General features: G+C 42.2%; 1 protein-coding gene across 1 annotated transcript in view; it reads right to left on the reverse strand.

The window, feature by feature from the left end:
• TTLL5 (tubulin tyrosine ligase like 5) overlaps positions 1-21,495 on the reverse strand; it is a gene marked incomplete at both ends in the record, with an annotated part of 184,253 nt that overhangs the window by 38,906 nt on the left and 123,852 nt on the right. Inside the window, one exon of the mRNA XM_084241198.1 lies at positions 16,584-16,738. Coding sequence (XP_084097324.1) covers positions 16,584-16,738 — 155 coding nt within the window. The remainder of the gene's footprint in view (positions 1-16,583; positions 16,739-21,495) is intronic.

Here is a 21,495-nt window from a genome sequence, read left to right on the forward strand (position 1 = left end):
CTTTCCCTCCCTGCTTCTTGGCCCCATCGCACTTGTATTCCTACCTTAAAACAAACAAAACATTGAAGTATCTTATTTGAAGATGGGGTCTGTTCCTAGTTTCATCATCAGTAGAAATGGGAGAGAATTTGTATGAAGGGCTACGTGGTAGTGCAGAGGAATGAACAGAAAGGCCGGGTGTGTGCAATTGTGACACAGTATGGAGAAAGGGCAAGCTTCTCTACTCCAGATTGGGGTCAATTTGCTATTATCCATAAAATTTCAAAGTATATAAAATGTTTGATCCAACAAATCCCACTTCTTGTAATATATCATTTTTTTTTTAAAGATTCATTTATTTATACAAGAACCAGGGTACAGGCCGGATGTGTGGGAGGGTGAGTGGATTCACCAGAGACAGAGCGGGGAACAGAACAGGCAGACTGACGAAATACACTGCTGAGGGGAGCAGCGGGCGCAACAGGAGAGGTCTGCCGTGCCATGTGGGACCCTCGCCGGCAGGCCTGGATCCAACCGGCACTGCAGAGGCTGCGGACAGCTTCACAGTGCGGCACTCAACCGCCTGTGCCAGCAGGGGAGGCCCTTGGAATATATCTTATAGAAATACTTGCACATGTGCATAAAGATATATATACAAGGTGTTCACGGCTAATACCTAAACTGGATTCCCCTTAGTTTGTGTGAATTTTCTAGAACTGGAAGAAATTTGAAACTGAGAACATTTTTTAACTTCCACTGCAAGTACCAAGTCATACTTGGGAGGTAGATAGTATGAAAGAAATATTAAGGGGATCCCCCAGGATGTCAGGCAGGATGACAGAGAATGGATAAACAGGAGAGAAGAAATGATGACTCCAAGAGGCCCCAAAGTTTCCAAGAGCACAGTCATGATGATGAAAAGAATGAACACTGATCTAGCCAAAAAAGGCACCACATGCCTTCTGGCAAGAGGGAAGGTAAGCAGAGGGGGACGCTGGGAGGAGGTAGCACAGAAGGCTAGACTTCCATCTTCTGGTAGGAAGTTAGTAAATATCATACAAAATGAAAAGCCTCCAGATGGCAAAATTAGAGGCTACTAACTCTTGACTTCAAAGAAGGTGGTAGAGGAAAAACACAAAGTCTGAACTGTAATACAATGTTGGCTATAACTACCATGGAGGGTGGTAGAAGGTACACAGAGGAAGAGCCACTGAGAGCCTCTGTGCAGAAGATTCAGACTCCAGTTATGGTCACCACAGTTACGGTCAATCAGTTAAGCTTGGAGAGAAAAAAAAAAAATTATGATACCCAGCAAGTCTATTCTGAGTATATAGCCTAAAGAACAGAAAGCAGCATTATTCATAATAGTCAAAAGGCAGAAAGAAATCGTCTATCAACATGTGAATGGATAAATAAAATGTAACATAAATACACAAGGGAATATTATTCAGCATTTAAAAGGAGGACATCCTGACACATGCTACTTGGATAAATCTTGAGTACATTATGCTAAATGGATTAAGTCAGTTACAAAAGGACAAGAACTGTATGATTCCACTCACAGGTGATACCTCGAGCTGTCAAATTCCTAAGTGGAGTGGTGGCTGCCACAGTCTAGGAATGGGAAAATGGGGAGTTATTGTTTAATGGGTGCAGAGATGTCAGATGAAGGGTTCTAGAAATAGACCTCGGTTATGGTACACAATAATGTGAATAAGCTTACTGCTATTAAATGGGACAATTAAAAATATTATAAAATGGTAAATTTTATGTTATGTGCATTTTACCACAATTGAAAATAACCTTTTAAAAGGATGGTACAAGACTTCTGAGGCTATGTCATGAACAACACTGTGGTTTCTCGCTTTCTCTTGAGTCACTCACCCTGGGAGAAGCCAGCTGCCACGTCACAAGGCCAAGTGGCAGCCCTGTGGAGAGACTCATGTGGGGAGGCACCCACACCTCCTGCCAAGAGCCAGCACGAACTCATCTTCCATGTGAGAAAGAGACCCTGTGGAATCGGTTCCTTTGGCCCCAGGCAAACCTTCAGGTGACCACAGCCCTCTCATTTGATATCTTAATGGCAACCTCATGAAAGAGGCCAGAACCGGAACGGGAACCGGAACCACCCAGTTAAGCTGCTCCTCAATTCCTGACTTACAGACACAGAGATAACATTTTTTATTTTAAGCTGCTAAATTCTGAGGTAATTTGTTATGCAGCAATAGATAACTAATGGAATCACTTAACACATTTTACAAGGCTAAGAAAAATTAGCTTAAAGATATTATCTAATCAGAGTGATTTGCTGTCCTATCAAAGCACCTATTAGGGCACAGTGTGGTGGTCTGCTGCTGGATGACTAAGCAACTCGTCACTCAAGTCTGAAGAGAGAGACTTCTGTGCTGAGAAAACTTCACAAGTGTGTAAGGTTTGATCAATATCTAAAATAAATTTAACGGCATATTTTTATACAGTGTGACAGATAAGTCTGTCAGATGAATGCTGAGCTGGCTGGATCCCCGGTATGGTGGGGAGCAGAGGATATTCATAATATGCAAGAAGGGAAATGTCACATCGAGCTGGTGCCAAATACAGACTGTGCATTTATTAGAATGTGAAGCCACTTTCCCTCATGAGAATATTAGAGTCCAGTCAGGCAGTAACTAAACAGCACTACTCCAACAGCCCGTCCGTGGTCCTGAAGGACAGCCTCGAGGAGGGGACTGGCAGTTTGATGGACACCGTGAGATACTGCTTCAACACTGACTTCACAAGTGAAATCCACTGGGTTGAGTTACTGCTTTGAGTCTTTTAATCCCTTCACAGGAATTCAGCAAAGCTCCAGGGCGGGAAGTCTGTTGCAAACACAAAAAGGGCAAACAACTGCTGGCAGAAAAGGTTTTTGAGCAGCTTCGTGTCAGGGGTCCTTCCTAGAAGAAGTCGAAACTCAGATCCTAAAGCTGGCATGAATGTGGAGTTGTGGTTCTGGTTAAAGAAGAACACCTTGACTCCATCCATCCATCCCTATTTTGGGGGTGGCAACGAAAGGGGGGGGGCGTAGCTAAGGCACTGTCCAGATGGGACTCCTGCCTGGGACTATGGATTTAGATGTTTAAATTTGCTCCACATACATAAAATTAGTGGATACTAAGTCTTGACCTCAAAGAAGGTAGGAGAGGAAAGAAACAAATCCAAACTGTAACACAATGTCAGCTATAGCCACAAGGCATCTCTGCACGGAGGGTAGTAGAAAGCACTAGAATAAGAGTCAGCATTGGGCTGGATCTAGGACTAAGAGTTTGCCTGATATGCCAGATTTGCCAGGGAATGAGTGAAAACATTCCATATAAGACCCATAAATGTCAAAAAAATTCTCCCGACTCAATCAGTTGACATTAATGAAAAGGGAAGATGATGGGGTAAAATCCTCTTGGCATGTCCCACCTCCACCTTCCATCACCACAACACCGCGCCTACAGCACTCTAGGCATGTTCTTCTAAGCCTCCTTGCTTCCGCACGAGCCTCTACCATTTCCTCCTAGTCAAAAAACAATAATCCATCCTGTCAAAGTCCACTCTGGTCTTCTGCGATCTACTTTGTTCCTTGAGGCCTCATGACGCCTTTTCTGGCACGCCTTTTTATACTGTGTCTATTCTTCACGGTGATGACTTTTTACCCACTGGACCAACATTAAGTCACTGAGTTCATCATTCTGGCCTTTGTGCATCCAGAGCCTGGCAACACCATGGTCACCCAATGTTTGCTGAATGAACCAATGCATGAATAAATGACATTCCTCTCCCTGGAGTAGTTAGTCCAATGGTCCCCTGGGAGAACAGAAACTAGAGGACTTGGAGGAAAAATAGGGACAATTCATTGGGGAGAGAATGAGAAACTTTGGGTGAGAATTTGCACAATCCACTAAACTTCAGAAGCTCAATTTTTAATATCTGCCAAACAGGGTATGGCTAGATGATGACAAAATGTTTACAACAATTCTCATTTACTGGGTACTTACTTTGTGGCTGGCACTGTATAAAGTGCTTTTCTTAGTTCATTTAATTTTCATTTGCTTCTTAGAACATCCTGAGGAAATAGGTATGTTACCTCTCAATAGGTATTTTACCTCTAAAACACAGGCTTTCAAATACTAGGTTATTTCAATGTGAGATTTTAGAAATTTTTAAAATAAATAACTTGGACCTTCTCAAGTCATATGACAGCACTAAGAAATGGCGGTGCTTGCTTAGCTACTTTTCTCTAAGGGGGCTTCAGGAAGAGGACTGGGGGACAGGCATGTGGAGCAGCACCAAAGATCAGCATCTTGAAAGGAGGAGCAAACTTTCTAGATGAAAGCTCGAGATGCACTGCTGCTGCAGGGGTGGGCCTGGGCAGGGCGAATGAAGAGGGGCACATGCTCGAGAGGGGCAGAGCTGTGGGAGGTCGCAGGTCTGGCTGTGGAGAGAAGGGTCCTCCTCCAGGATGGCCATTTGAGACCAAACTAGGATGAGATACCCTTGCTTCTCCAAGAACTGAGGGGGTTAAAAGAGAGGGCTCAACCTGAGTCTGAGTGGGGATGGAGAGGAGGTGAGTAAGAAAAGCAATGATGATCCCACAGGTCTGAAAGGGAAGAGCCTGCAGACTGAAGAAGAGGTGATGACAGAGAGTGCCTGGAACAGAGTGTTTCTCACTTTAAACCTGTGCCAAGCTGAGTAATGTGGCACTCAACTTGTGGTTGACTCCAGGAGGTTAGTCTGCGTATCATCAGCAGCATACACAAGTGTTACTACCTTACAGTGATAAGTACCACTAATGCTGAAAATATCTAGTGGAACACAGATCTCAATCGTGTACCAGGCAGATTTGTGTTCAGCATTTCACTGAGCTCCCACGACAACTGCTGAATCATCACTGTACACAAAGCCCAACTGGGCTTTAAGTTTTGTCACCTGATTTACCCCAAGTCAGGAAGTTCCAGGTGGGCCAGATCTCCCTGCTCCTGGTTGAGGGTCCTTGGCATAGTTTGCCTTAAAAAGACTTACCATCTCAGGAGACAAAAAAGATATAAAAGATGATCACACAAGGGAGTATACTGTACACTATTAAAGAGCAGTGTTCAGAGAAGGAGCAAATTTGAGGAGAGCTGGAAAGAGATTGAGGTGTCTGTAAACTGGCTATGGGAAAGGGATTATTATTATTATTTTTTTAAAGATTATTTATTTATACAAGTACTGGGTACAGTCAGAAGCGTGGGAGGGTGAGAGAGTTCACGGGAGCCAGAGCGGGGAACAGAACAGCCAGACTGACAAAATACACTGCTGAGGGGAGCAGTGGGCACGGCAGGAGAGGTCTGTCGTGCCATGTGGGACCCTCGCCGGCGGCCGGGGATTGAACCGGCACTGCAGAGGCTGCGGGCAGCTTCGCAGCCCAGCACTCAACCGTTGCACCACCAGGGGAGGCCCCAAAGGGATTATTATTAATATGGATTGTTAAGCAAGGAAGCGGGGAGAGCTTAGCATGCACTTTAGAGGGTACTCTCCCTACCCAGGCAGAGCCACTGCAAGTACAATCATTTCACAAACATCTATCGTGGACATTGTGCTAAATGCTGAGGACCAATAATGAACAAGATTTAAGAAATTTACTCCAAGAACAAAAGTACCAGGCCTGCTTACTGGAGGGTGTCATGTGTTCTTCTGGAAAAGGGAAAAATTCTATTCTCAGAGGGATGCTCTGACATATCAGAGAAATACAGGGCCTCCAGTTTTTCAAAACTTACTACTTTCCCAAAATAGAAGAGGATTCTGTTTGCATCTCCTTTGGCAGATGGTCAGAATGGGTCAGAGCTGAAAAGGGAAAGGGAGCATTCAAGTGGCTATTTCACAGTAGAGTCATCGTGAAAGAAAAGCAAGAAGGCTGTGTTTAGTAGCTTACTCCACAACTTTATATTCCCCCTCCCAGCATCCACGCTCCATTGTGGAGACTGCGCACATAATATAGTAAAGAAAAAATGTGATTTGGGAACACAGTGAGAGAGTCTGCAAAACGCTGAAACAGCATACCTGGCAGCTGCTAAAACAAAACTTCAAAGATTTGGCTTCTTTGAAAAGCCATCAGGCCGGACCCCACCCATTCCCCCTGCTAGCCACAGCTTCCCTGGGAGCTAGTACACGTAACCACTTCCGCATGTTTGGCTGGCTTCCCCAGGGCTACAGCAGCTCCACAGCCATGTCAGAACTGCCAGCCAAGCAGGTGAGGGATAGAGGGCTGGGTTAGTTGGGGAAGTGAGACCTCTCCCTAACATCTAGCCACTGGCATATCTCAGAACCGTAAGTGTAATGCTGCGATCTCCCTTAGAAACCCCTTCCTCTCGGTCAGTCCAGTTCTGATTGGTTAGATACCAGCAATACAGAAGCTCTGGGCTTTTGAGATTCCCAAGGCATTAGAATACGCCCCTCCCAGCACCACAAATTAATTCAAGAACAGCATCTGTGGTAAATCTCTAGTTCTAAACAAAAGAGATTTGACATCTTACAGTAGAGCCTAAGAGGATAATCAAGAATATGCCTGTCTAAGAAACTCACTCCTTTTACTTTTTTTCAATCCACTGGCCAAGTTGGGGTCTTTGTCACCCCTTCTGGTCAACCACCTAGTCCTGTGTTGCCTAATATGGTAGCCATGAGCCACCTGTGGCTTTTGAACATTTGAAATGTGGCTAGTATGAGTGAGGAACTGAATTTTTCATTCTGATTACATTTATATATCCACACATGGCTGGTGGTTACAACTCTGGACAGCATGAATCTACTCACTGCTTCACCAAAGTTACCAAGCACTTTGTACAGGGCATGATAAGGACACAAGGATGTGGAAGATTTGCTCTCTTCTTCAAAAAGCTTATGATCTAACGGGCCAGAGAGGTAAGACAAGTATACAAACCACCCAATACATAGGAATGCTCTACATAAGGGAGCAGCCGATGTAAGAACTTGGTGCCAGGAGGTGGGAGCCTAAAAGTATGCACCCCCATACTAACCACTCAAGAAGGGGTGGCCAGTGAGACTATCAAATGAAGGACAGTGAGGAGAGAGCAATTACTATAAATAAAAAAGACTGACAAGCTGACTATCACAGAAACACGCTAATTTATCAGTCAATTAATGTGAAAAGGCTGAAGTGAAGAGGCAACTGCCGTACACTGGTGAGGAACAAGGGTCTTTCCCCTGGTGTTCAGGACAGCAAGGGCCAAGGACAGCAAGGGCCACAGAGATCCATTCTCTAGGACTAGAGCTGGGCACTTAGCCAGAGCCTCCTTTGAATTTTATCTTTCAGGAGCATGAGTCCAACGAATGAGAACTAGAAGGAGGAAGAGAGCCCTAATGACTGACATCTGACTGGGAGATCAGGGAAGACTGCAGAAAGGCTAAATGGAACTGAGTTCTGGAGAAGAAAAGGGTTTGGATATTTAGGACAAAAGCAGAATTTCTATTTCTATTCATTCATTCCTTTACTTATTCATTCATTCCTGTCCTTACTTTAAATTCCCTGTTGTTTACCAAGGCACTGGAATAGAGTAGTAAAGACAATTTACACTTTCCTGAAGGAGAGATGGAAAGTGAAAAGTAAATTAGAGGTTAAGGGGTATAGAACAATATGTGTAAGGAAGCAGTGATAGGAAATAAATGAGCCTTCTGTCTGATACACCGAGTCAGCTGCAACTGAGCTAGTGAGGAAGAATAAACTGGAAGAGCAGACGGGGGCCAGATGCAGGTGTTCGCCTTGAAAATCAGGCCAAGTTTTTGGTTTTGCTTTTTGTTTTTTTAAGACTGTAGTGTGTTATTTTATTTCTCCCTTAAAATTTTTGTTTTAATTATCAACCTTAGCAAAATGTCAATAAAGAAAATCTAGAATAAATAAAACAAATTGAATTTGAGAGCTAGAAGCCCAATGGTGGCATATCCCCAAGCTGTGTTCTCCAATTTATCCTTATCAGTAACACAGCCAATTTTTTTTTCTATGTAATTTTTTGGGTATAATTTCTCCTTTAGTTGCTATCTGGAGGAAAGCAGAAAGTATGATTAATGACACTTCCTAAGCCCCCAACACCAACTTCTAGACTTTTTATTATATAAACTGAAAAATCTCCTTTTCTATAAAATTAGGGTAACTTAATTTCAGTTTCCATCATTTGAAGTGCAAAGTGTTTTTGACAAATACATTATTTTTAATAGGAACACCAGGCTTTAGATAAGACTGGTTCCCATTCACTGTACTTTGAAAGTGCCTTCTGCACCTCAAACATTTGCTTTCTTTCCTTCATCTTCTTTCCTTCACCTATGTGCAGCCTACACAGAATCTCTAACTGAATTTAAACCCTACTTTAAAGCCATCTTCTGTAGAGACTGATTTTCCCCTCCAGGTCTTCAGTACCTTTTCTGCATTATGATGAGACTCCCTTTTCTGTCATACACTTTACAAAAAGAAGTAAGGAAACATACAGGGCAATATTCTCTAGACTACCCTGCTGAACTGTCAACTGCAATTGAGCACCACTGTGAACCACATTTCTTTGTTCCATTTATAGATCTTTATATAGTGATTGTCAATCACAAAGTAAATTGCAATGAGCTTTTTTTTTTTTTTTAATAGAGGCATGTTTTTATTTATTTGTTTTGCTTGTTTTGTTTATACATGCACTGGGTACAGTCAGAAGCGCGGGAGGGTGAGAGAATTCACCAGAGCCAGAGCGGGGAGCAGAGCAGGCAGAAGGACCGAAGTACACTGCTGAGGGGAGCAGCGGGCAGCAGGGGAGGTCTGCGCGCCATGCGGGACCCTCCTCTGGTGGCCGGGGAGCAGCCGGGGATTGAACCGGCGCCGCAGAGGCCGCGGGCAGCTTCGCAACCCAGCGCTCTACCGCTGCGACACCGGGGAGGCCCGCAATGAGCTCTTAATTATTTAATATCAGCCTCTTTGTCTATCTAATCCTTCTCTCCCCACCCACATTCAGCTCACAACCCTTTCTTTTTCATGCAGTTTTTGCTACCTGTTCTGTTCACAGCGATCAATTTCTTCTCTGAACTCATATCACTCATAAACTAATACTTTCATTCAATAAGTAAGCACACATTGTTATTTTTTTAGCAAAGGAAAAAAATCAATCCAATAACATATGTATGGAGAACTTACATGGTTGCAAATTCTAAAGAATAATGGGGCAGACGAGGAATATTTACCCTGCATTTAGGGACCTCAGTGTCAAGGAGAGAGAGAAGACTTTACATGACAGACAAGTAAAAGGAACTACCTCATCTTCACTCTTAAAGATGGACAGGACATATTTACTGATAGACTTACAACTGGATGAGATCCTCCAAATTGCATTCTTCTAGTTATTCCTTCTTGAAATAGGAAGGATGAAAGACTTAGGCAAGGACAGTAGCTTCTCCAAGCAGATACTATTTCATAATACTTGCATTAATAACTTATATGACTATTAATTTGCCTCCTTGAGGCCAGAGACCCTGTCTAATATAATATGTCTTTCAGAGCTCAGCCCGGTGCCCGCATTTAGGAAATATACAGTAAATGCATATTGACTCTTGAAGGACACTGTTTTAACAACTAACAGGGGAAGCCATTTCCCAACTTGAACACTGTAGCAGTTTCATCTTGATTCTTTTTTCAAATATTTCATTATACTAAATATTTGGTTAAGAAGGTAACAAAAGTCTTCACTGTAGAGTTTGTATTTCAAATGTCAATGTTGAGTTCAAGTACATAGCTAGATATTTGAAGCACTAAACATGTAACAGACAGATTCTTTCATCCACTCAATTTTCCTTGGTGCAACCAAATTTGGAAGAACATAATTTGATTTCCTCTGGACTTTAAGATTGTCCCATTTATTAATCCCCTTTTCAGTTTCCTTACCTGCTGTGCCAGAAAGCCTGCTTTTCTTATCGAAAACCTTCTAGATTGCAATCACATTACTGAGATACAACCATATTTCATTTTCATCACAGAACGATAGTAGAACTTATTTCGAAGGACCAGGCCAAACAATTATCAGGCTAAGTAAATACAAGTCTTAGCCTGATCATTCATTCATGCTTCCTCTGAGGCATAAGATGGTCCTATTAGGTCAAAATTTCTCCTGTTAGGTCTTGTGAACACCAGGGACTGCCGCAGAGGTGATGTTCTGATTTCCTAAGCTCTCACTTGCTCCACCTCCAGCCTTATTTGCAGCTCCCAAAGAATACTTGGCTCCATATTTAAACATATTTAAACCTTTTAAGTTTAGCTTCTCTTAGTTATCTTTCTTTAGGAGTACATTAATGGTTTACAATCAAAATTTTTACTTCACAGTGAAAATGAATAATGTGAACCCCACCACCATAATGAGGTGTAACTGCTTTCCTGCCAGGATACCGAGTGACACTGCACTTGACAGCCGGCCTGTTTTATCTAAACTAGATAGTAAACCGAGTGGTGCTGCAATACCAGATCCTAGGCAAGTCTAATTATTTGTTTCTCTCTTCTCTGGAAATGGAACTAATAGTTATCAACAACTCATACTAAAATTTTGCTCCTCAAAGTGGCTGCAGTCAAGAGAAGACCTTTACTCCTTTCCAGATTTTATAAGTCTATCATTTTTCTTTTATTAAAACATAGATACAGGGAGGTTTTTCTTCTTTTAGAATCTTAGTAGGACTTCAAAAGCATTGATTTCTTAGTTGCACTTGCTCAGAAATATGCTGAGTGTGTTTTTACAAAACAAAGAACAGGAGACAGGATGACATCTTTAGCTAAAGGTTCAGGGGAGGGTTCTGGTCTTCCTTTACACATTTATTGTGTCGACACTGAGTAAGCTTTAAAAATGGATCATCCATGTTATTCTCTAAGAGTCAGAAAGAAAGATATAGTGTTTCTTGACCACTGTGATTCTGTCCATGTTCTTTCAAGGCTAGTAAATAGAGTTAACTTAGAAAATAGAAGATGACCGAAAAAATCAGGTGAGAGTGAAACTGAATTATGAATTAAATAACTGATGTAATTTTCTAATTCTAGAAAAGCAGTCTTATTCAGCTAAGCACATGGATTTTTATCACTCAAGCATCTTTTAAAACCAAAACAACCATTAATTGTGGACAAAGAATTATGAAGTAAACAGTTAGTAAAATAGGATCTTGCCTCTAACAATAACTCTGCGTGTGTGTGAGTGTGTACACACACACATGCATGCGCTCAAGCACACACTCATATGCACATGTGTTAATCCCAAGGAAAGGGAAGATAGTATCTTATAAGACTTTGGAGGGAAGGGCATGTCTTGGTGAAGGAGGTACTGCAGATCTGTCACAGAGCTTGAATTGACACAGAGCATAACCCTGGAGAGGTTAGGTGCCTGGTTGAGTGAGAAAAGAAGCAGAGTAATTTCAGATAGAAGTAAGGCCTGTTATCAGTCATGCTGGAGAAGCATCTTACTCCAGGGGAGGAAATGGTGAGGACAAGGCTCAGGTACACTTTATTTTATGGGAAAGGAAGGAAGGAAAATAAGGAACGAAGTATCATTTCTACAGAACGCTGAACATGAAACACTTCTTTTTTTGCAGTTCCCCTCACCCCCACAGAGTTGTTTCTTTTTGTGATTGTGCTCTTTGGCTAGAGAGTGTTGTTTATATAACAGGATAAAGTACAAAATTATAAGCTCCAAACTCCTCCAGAGAAAAACTCTCCCAAAGCTCGACCCCCAGGATGGATGGAAAATATGAGTGTTTACTGGCTGGAACATTGAGCTGCAATGGAAATTTCAACATTCAGAAGAAGATAGCAGAGAGGAAGGGCCTGTAGAGCAGAAACAAGTCGCCCTTCAACAAAGGGGTCAAAGAAAAGGAAGAGTCTCCTGTTGGCCTCACTCTGATAGCTTCCCTTTCTCAGCTGGAAAGGCCGCCTCTCTGGAACCCAACTCTGGGAGCACACTGCTGATGGGTGATGGCTGAAGTCTCTTCCTTCCACAACATCAAGCCATCTCCCATCTCCCTGGCAGGGGCTGATGTCCCCCTTCCTATAAAGTTAACATGCTTTAAAAAAAAAGAATTAGAAGCATTTAAAGGACTAGGTTCAGAATAACTAACCTCTGCACAAAGGCAGAGGTTAGAAGGAAAACTTTGCCACTTCAGTCACCGAGTAACTTTTGCAGAACTAAGGGTCTCTCGTTTCAATCCTTACACACGCCTCTTCTTCCTTTTTTATTGTGGGGGGAAAAAGATACAAATTAAAATTTACCATCTTAGCCACTCTTAAGTATACAATTTCCCGTGTTAAAAATATACTGTGTGATGAATTTCTAGAACTTTATCTTGCAAAACTGAAATTCTATACTGCTGAACACTAATTCCCCCTCTTTACTTCCTTCAGTCCATGGCAACCAACCACCTTTCTACTTGATTTTGACAGGCCCGACATTAGGGGCTTCTTATGAGTAGGATCATACAGTATTTGTCCTTTTGAAACTGATTGATATCACAAAACATAATGTGCTTGAGGTTTATCTATGTGGGAGCATGTGACAGGATCAAATCCTCTCTGAGACATACTTTTAAAAATATTCTTTCTTTTTGCCTATGCTGTAAAATTCAGATCTTTTGTCACATCTGTCTGACACTGTTCTCTGTTTCGTGTGTGTGTGTGTGTGTAACTCTTTCTCCCTGTTAGGTGGTAATTTCTCAGTAATCAAGTACTATATCTTCAGTCTTTTAGGTTCCCCCCCAGCGCCCCACACCCTGCTGAGAAGATGTAAGCTACCCCTTAGATAGTAAACGCTGTGAGATCAGGTTCCATTCTGTTTTATTTATCGCTAATCCCCTGTGTCCAACCTAATGTCGGACACGCAGAAAACAAAGAGGACATATACTTTAAAAGAAATAAAGTGACCCAAATTTCCATCACTTCATACTACACTGTATACCCCATTCCCCGGGACTGAATTTCAAGTTCTGATATACGGATGTTCCATGGAGTGGGCACCAGCCACACTGAGTAGCCTGTGACTGTGACGTCTTGGCCTGTCACACAGAGGAGGAACAAACTCAGGGCCATGCTTTCAACTCCCCATCTTTAATATCGAGGAACAGACAGATCCCCAGGTTGCGTGTGTGGAGAAGCCAGAGATGGATAAAAATAATTCAATGACAAACGCTGGAAAAACATACAAAGAGGCAGAAGCCAGACATTCGTGGGATTCCCTGACAGCTCGATCCACAAGGAAGGGCTGGACTGGAAAAAACAGAGCCTCAGGTTCCTGCCAAGCTGTCTGAGGCCCTGTCCTTCCCAAATCATTCCAAGCAGCAGCCAAGACTTTACAGTAACCCTTCCAGGTCTCACAAAGCAAGATGCACTCACTGTGAACCCACCGAATGCTCCTCACTTAGAAACACTCCTTCCCGATGGCGTCCAAGTGCACGCGAGGTTGTGCAATGACCAGATGTCCCCGCACACCCACCCTCAGCCCCTCAGGTCTCCCTGCATTCCCAGAACATGGATAACTAAAAAGCAGCTTGAAAACCCTACCCAGCTCATGGGCTGAAGAAAAGCTCCAATACTCAGGTATCAGCATCTAGAAATCAAAAACTATCTTTTATTAAGGAAAAAAAAAAAAGAGGTCATGAATGTTCGGTACCTGCATCCCAGAGCCCTATTGTATAACTCTAAATCGGACACAGTTGGAGGCACACCTCAGGCTTCTAATCATGTGACTGGATTTGGCCCCGAATACTTTCTCTTCTGGAGAATGGCCTGCAATTAATCTCACTTATTACCTCTGAAAAGTAACAACAGAGGAATGGCTCGCCAAGTCCAACTACAGAGTGTCTAGGGAACTGCGAGCTACATGGCCAGGCCTCAGACTGTCTGGGCAAGTTGTGGGCTCTCTGCCTTTCTCTCCCACAACAAAGCTTGAACAGGGACTCCAGACAGACCGAAGGAACCAAAGGGATTTGAAGAGCTGGGCTGAGCTCACACTGACCCAATGGGAGACGACAGCCCTGAGGCTACATCTGGGGTGGTTTCAAAACAGCGGAGAGAAGAACAAGGTTGTCTGGTGAAAACTTGTGTGATCCATAAAATTGAGAACAATAGCAATACCACAGGGAAATGAAAAATAACATTTTGCAGAGTTCTCGTGAGTCACCAGTTTTCATTCCTGTGGCTACCAAGTCACTGAATCCTCCACTACGCAGAAGAAAAGTCCAGCCAGCAATGGGATTCTCTTTACCTCTTGTTACCGTTTACAGGGTAACCCCTCGTTTAGCAAATTATCAGTTTATCAGCAGTGGAATCCACTGTTGCTATTGTAGAAGAACTAGTATGAGCACCTTTTATTTACTTAGCACCCACTTCCAGGGAGAACAAAGGGTTTTAAGGGCAATCTAAAAGCTCTCAGAACAGGCCAGTTTATAGGTAAGTATGCTTACCTAATAAAAAGATTAAATGTATAGTTTAGGGTCACTCGGTGTCAAAACCAGCAATAAAACTAACATCTCCAAGCTACCAATCCCACGTTCATTAAACACAATCATGCTGCTACTATGGGAGGAGCAACAAGAGCTAAACAGCCCCAAACAGCCACCTACCAGGTAAAGATGGCTATCAGGGCACAGTACTGTGTAGAAAGTCGATTTACAGCCAGGTCTGGAAGAACCTCTGGGAATTCACTGAGGGCAGCTTTAGGATGGGTACCTCTGGGAATTCCACATGCAACGGGAACTCCCAAGCTGAGCCACCAGGCTGTCCGGACAACCAGAGGTTACCTGGGAGCACAGGAAGAGTTCCTCTGCACTGGAATGGGATCTAAAAACCGGCCCAGCAGCCTGAAGAACAGTTGAAGAGAGGACTGCTGTGGGCACAACTGCCCTGAAAAGGAAAAGGCCAAGAGACTTTGTGGAGGCTGCTTCTGGTGCCACTGGCTCTGAAGCAGGTCACAGTGGGCCCTTCTACCACTGCTCATGAGCAGTCTGGGAGAACATCACTCACGGTGCTGGGCTCACGACCTGGCTCTGCCCTGACAGATTCCTTCATCTTTCTGCGCCTCAGCCCTGGCAGGTGCTACTGGGAGAAGGCGCTACACCAGCCATCATATTTATTAAAAATTTTCCCCGCATTCCATCTACAAGTATAAAAAATGTGAGACCTCTACTTGTCCAAAATGTGTAGTTTTGACATTTTGCTTATAGTGTGGAAAATGGTTGTAGCCTTGCTTATAGATAATACATCCAAGGTTGCAGTGAAAATGTCCTCCATAGAAACAAGACTCTGGTTGTAAAATGAAAATGGAATATTTGGAAATATTTTATATGGAAAATAAAGTTCTATGGTATAAACAGAATTTCTTTTTTTACGACTTATGTTTTAGGAATGCGGTCACTCTGTAGACTGTAAATCACCAAAAGACAAGACTTCTCCTGTGAAGAGAACTGTGTGGGAGGATGTCCCAACTGAAAAAAGTCCTGCCTTTTGGGCTTCAACTTTTTCTAATTCTCAGTTGAGATGACTCTTCACCCAGACCACAGTAATTACTGGTGTGAAGGCCGCTGCAAAGCATAATGTAATGGGCTTATGTTTATACTGTTTCCTGGGCAGTCTCTGCTCCCCAGATTAGCTCCTTAAGTAATAATTCTAGTACCAACACATACTTTAGCAACAATTAGATTTTCCTCCATATCCACAGTCTTGGGTCAACCCCTCAACCCCAGCATACCAAGAGATACATGACTGGAGGTGTTGGCATGGAGGTGGGGGTTTCTGGAGGCACAGCTGTGGTGAAGTTCCTATTTTTTTGGAGGGAACAGTATCTCAGCTGCTCAGAATACTTCATCACAATAGCCACATTCCCTTCTAGTTCGTTTGACTCAGAGATAAATATAATAAAACACATTTAAAAGACCCCAAAGCAAGATGTACTGAGAATCTATTTCTTACATTTTTTTATATAGGGGGGCTTAAAATATGGATTGAGACCAGATTTCAACATAGTGGTTTCTTTTTGAATTCAGAAACTGCTTACTTTATGGCCAGAATCTATTTGGATTTCATCCTCTGCCACTTCTCCCAACTACATAAAGGAAAGCTCCTTCCCACTTCCCAAATGAAAACTGTCCAGGGAGGCTGTTTGAGTTTAATTATATGACCTAGATGAAAATATAAAAACAAATACATCCTTCAAAAGAAAGAAAGGGCAAAGTTACTGAAACACCATGTAGCACAAGGTATAAAAAAATGAGGAAACAAGGAGAAAATGTCAAAAGTCAAAACATGAAAATGCTGCCTACAGGGAAGGACTGAACCGAGTACAAATTCTTGCTCTTTCTCCCAGAGGTGAATTTACTGCACTGTACCAGGAACTTCCTCTTCACTTATTTGCCCACAAATTGTCTTACAAGTAAAAGGAGGTCCTCTATGGAAGTGCCAGAGGAGTGGGACAGGCAGGGAAAGGCATCTCTCTCAGCCATCTCTGTGCAGGAGACATGGAAATGGCTTGCTTAGGACCCAGGCCATCCCTGTGTGACCAGAATGTCCTGGTGTGACGCTTTGGCCCTTCACATACCTGCTTCCAGGAGGGCTGGAGTGGCTCTCAGGAGCTTGCGGGTCGGACTGTATTGACCATGTCGGGCCACTGGGACTGATGACAGGCCGAAGGGTGGGGGGAGTGGAAGCACTGCTTCTGTTTATGACGCCACTTGCCAAATTCAGGTTCGTTACCTAGAAATGAAGTAGGAAAATGACCTGATTTTACTGCGTTTTAGAAAAGTCATTAAAAACATATGGGAAAAATCAAATAAAGTCCAGGAGATGCTGACTCATCTGAACTGAAACAGTTGCTGTGACAAGGGCACCCATTACAGGCTAGCTTCTGTGCACACTGAAGAGCAGAAGAGAGGGTGCCTGGTGGCAGTGTATGTTAACAACTATTTTTCTGCAGAGGCATCTACTATGCTAGGCGCTGTGAAATACAAAGAATAACAAAAACAGCAAGAATGAACTGAATATTTACTCTGTACCAGGCAGATTCTAAGAAACTAGACAAGCTACTTAGTCTTTCTGGCCTTCATTTCCTCATCTGAAAATCCCAAATGTTAAATAAAGCATAGTCATAAATAATAATCACTGTGATATACAAAGAACTCACTGATTTAGAATGAAAAAATACAGTTAAAAGAAAAAGAAGGAATATTGATCATGCAATTAAACATTTAAAAGTAGTCATTTCCACAGGCAGTCAAAGAAATATGAATTACAAGATCCACTTGTAGGGCCTCCCCGCTGGCATAGCGATTGAGTGCTGGGTTGCTAGGCTGCCCACAGCCTCTGCAGTGCCGGTTTGATCCCCGGCCGCCGGGCGAGGGTCCCACATGGTGCGCAGACGTCTCCTGCTGCCCACTGCTCCCCTCAGGAGTGTATTTCGTCAGTCTGCCTGTTCTGCTCCCTGCTCTGACTCTGGTGAATTCTCTCACCCTCCCACGCTTCTGACTGTACCCAGTGCTTGTATAAATAAATAAATCTTTAAAAAAACAAAAACAAAACAAAAACAAGACCACTTGTATGTGCTACACTGACAAACAATAATGATAAAAAATATTAATACTTAATTTTGGCACGGGGTGGTATTAGATAGGTATTCATACTATTCATGTGAGTATAAACTAGTAGAATCTTTCTAGAAATAAAATTTAGCAATATATTATTAAAGGAATTAAAGTATTAGTACACTTTACTGCTACAATCTTCTGGCTAAAACTATGCTAAAAACAATTACAGATCAGCAATGACAGTGACTATTAAATGCCAGTTTCTATTTAGTAGAACTTACAGTGTGTCACGGTCTGCATAAATGAGTATTTTCTGCAACTCACTTCAATGGCCATAACCGTGTTGGTAAGTACTATTATAACTCCCACAAAGAAGGAAACTGGAGGCCTGGGAATAAGTGGTCAAACTAGGATCTGAGCTATGGTCTTTGGAACTCCAAAAAGCCCATGCTCCTAGACAACTACACTATATCGTGAACAGATTTTGAAAACAAGCATGGATTTTAATATTGAAAAAGGAGGTCTAGATGGCAAACAGTATTGTTAAACAAATTTTGCTCTATCTCTATAAAGGAGCAATATGTATCCATCAGATTTTTTCTGGAAAAATATTTAATGATCTAGAAACATGCTGATTATATTTAGTTAAAAAAATAAAACCACAATATGAAACTGTACAGAATATATTCAAATGTCCTTAAAGGCACACACACACACACACACACACACACACACACACAAGCAGATGTGCGCTCCTAAAGCACTAGAAATAAAAATCTAAAACACAGATAGCATCTATCCTGAGAGCTTAAATTTTCTTCCTTAGAGTTACCTGTATTTTCCAAATCCCTTTATGGGGCAGACATTATTTTTACCATCCAAAAGAAAAATCCTAGGTTATTATGAGAAATATAGATGTAAGGAGACAAGCTTAAAACTTGGGTGGCAAGGAACCGGGAAAAAAAAGGATGATTTGGGAGGCATTTCAAAATAAGTTGTACAGGGAATAGAACTAATAAAACTTGGTTTTAAAAAATGCGTGGGTTGGGGGTGGGGGGCTGAGTCAAAAAGTGGATGTGAAGTTGAATGCAGGGTGTTGCCCGAGACGCTACAGCATAGTGACCCAAGAAGCTGTGGATTCCATGGAAAGTGTTCTCCTATGAGAAGTCCTAAAAACCTAATCCTTTTCACATTTCCAAATAGACAAATTCTGGATATTTTAAGAAATCTAAAAATTCTGAAAGAAATAAGTTATTTTCAGTAATCGCTTAGTATTTCATTCCCAGTTATAGGATTCAGGAAGTGAGACTGGCCCAAGAGCTTCACACTAAGAGCCCAAATATTCTTCTTGGGAAAAAAGCCACTTTCCACAGATCAGGAGTGATTCTGGGGTCTGTGGGGGAGGGGGACGGGACACTTGGGCCCCACCCTCCACATGTGGACCCATTTTAGAAGGAGCCTTGGGAGCCAGCCTTGGTTTATCATTTCTAACCCCCTTTTGCTGCTACTAGGGGGAGAAGGAAGACATGCGAAGACTAAAGGAAAGGATGCTAGAGGGGATTATGGCAGAATGTTCTGGTCCCTGGTGCCTTTGAAGAGCCGCATCCTTCTTCCTACACCCTACAGGCAATATAGGTTAGGTTCTCACTCAGACTCCCTGCAGGACTAGACTCATCCTGCCCCACACCTTCCTGCCCTGATGCCTGGGCTTCAACATCAGCACTTTGAAATGAGACATGATCTTGCAGCTTGTAAAAGTACAACAGTGTGAGAAAGGTCTCTGTGATATCTAACAGCTTCTCTGATGACTGTCTCAGCCAGCTGTGCCAAAGACTTAATAAAAAAGACTTATTAATAATTTACAGTAGAACAGCAATAAAATGGACAAAATGTATACACTTGACCATGTTTAGTATCAAGTCTGTAGTTGGGAGATTTAGTAAAAGGAAAGAGAAGAGACAATCAGACCCGGTAAATCCTTGATCTTTTGGCTAGGCTGCCCCTAATTTAAACACCATCATTTTTGTCCTATCAGCCAACACTTACTAGTGCTCACTCTGTGCCGTGCTCTGGATGTTCTTGCATCACCCTAATGTACATTCAACATCAATAAGTCCTCAGAAGTAGGCTCTGTTGTTACCCCCGATGACAAAAGAGAAAACTACAGTCTAGAGGTGCTAAACAATTAGACAAAAGTCACACACCTACTAAGTGGCGGGACCCAGATTAGGAAAATCTTCCTCCAAGTGCAAGTGCATATGGTGTACAATTTCTCAAATAATACGGTTTATCAGTTGGATTCTTACAGTCATGTCAGGTACTTATAAGTACGTGAGGTTTCATGTTTATCTTACTCCTTACCCATTATTCACAAAACTAAATGCTGCTATATCCATTTCAGAAATGGAGAAACTAAGACTCAGGTTATGGTAAGTAATCTGCCTAAGGTCACACAGCAGTTCTAAAACTCTTATTTTAAAATCCATTTTCTAGTTTTGAAATTAATACAAAAACAGTCCAGTTATCCTTGTTATGAGAGATTTTCAAAAATATAATAGTTACATAACTCAAATTCTGAAAACAGTGATTATTCAAGAATTCACCTGCTGTTTGCTGTTACCAAACTATACCAGCTATTCCTTGTTTCTGTTAAATTTTATTGCCCACTGCTTATCCTTTACCAGAGGACATCAAAGAAGTAAAGCAAAGAAAAAACATACTCAGTTTTGTTTCTTAGCAGATACATTAAAAGGTGGCAAGAACATGCAACTAATTTTGTATTATTGGTAGGTTTCGTTTTTTTCCTGTAACAGCCATTCCTTATATTGGCTCATGGATAAACCAAGAATTGGTAGTCATTGTGATTTTCTTCTACACAAAAGCAAAGTATTATTTATTTTTAGAAATAGCAAAAGTGGGAAGGAGTAGGGAAAATTATTATCTCAGCAACTTTAAGGTTTTAGTACTTCTCAGTGTTGTTTGGAAGCTCAGGCATTAATTAACACCAGTAAGTACACTGTTAAATAAGCCGGGGATGCAAAAAAGTAGATAAAACAGTTTAGAGCAAGTTTCAGAAAATCTGAAGTCTACATGCTATGCTGCCATGAGAAAAAATGGTCATTAAAAATAAACCAAGAAATTTAAGCCTAAAAAGAATCAGCTTGTTAAATATTCTTCCACCCCCGCCTTTTTCTAGTTGCTTGGCTAAGTGAATGCCTGCCTGTGGGAAAATTTAGTCATGGGTTCAACTACCACCTGAATTTTGGGGCCTGTTAGCAGTTTCACCCCTTGCTCTCCTCCTCCTCTTCTGCTCCCACTCTCCTGGAGTAGCTTAGCCAGAGGTTCCCCTCTCATTCCCTTCCTCATGTCCATTGCCACAGTGGCTCAGTGCATTTTTTTTCTTTTAGTACCAAAATACTGTTTATTTTAGAGCCAGTCTTCCGAATAAGGCAGGTGAGCAAATATGTGAATGTGTGGGGTAGGGACACATTGCATGCATTCCATCTAGACAGGTGTTTAAATTACAGCAGGAATAAATACAGGTGATGGATTGAAAAGGGGGTAGGAGAAACAGAGAGGGCGGCCAATTTCCGGCGGCTGGCCCGCCCAAGTGTTACTGCTTGTTACTGCTGTTTGCTAAAACTAACACTGCTGCCAGTGCTATAATTAAAATATGATGGCATTGCCTTGATGGCTTCCCAGAATACACCCACCACCCTCCCAGATACATAACCTTTCGGTATCCACAGAGGATAACTACATCACTGTTGTTTTCATTAGCATGTCCTAGAAATACTGCAGTTCTGAATGCTCAAAGCAGTCTATACCTCAAAGATAATTCAATAAATATTTACCACATTGCCTATCATAGGCAAGGTCTTGGGTAAAACCCTAAGGATATATATTTACTAAAAATGTGACCCCTGGCCT

This window comes from Talpa europaea, assembly GCF_964194135.1.
Source record: "Talpa europaea genome assembly, chromosome: 8".
In the NCBI taxonomy this organism is placed as follows: Eukaryota; Metazoa; Chordata; class Mammalia; order Eulipotyphla; family Talpidae; genus Talpa; species Talpa europaea.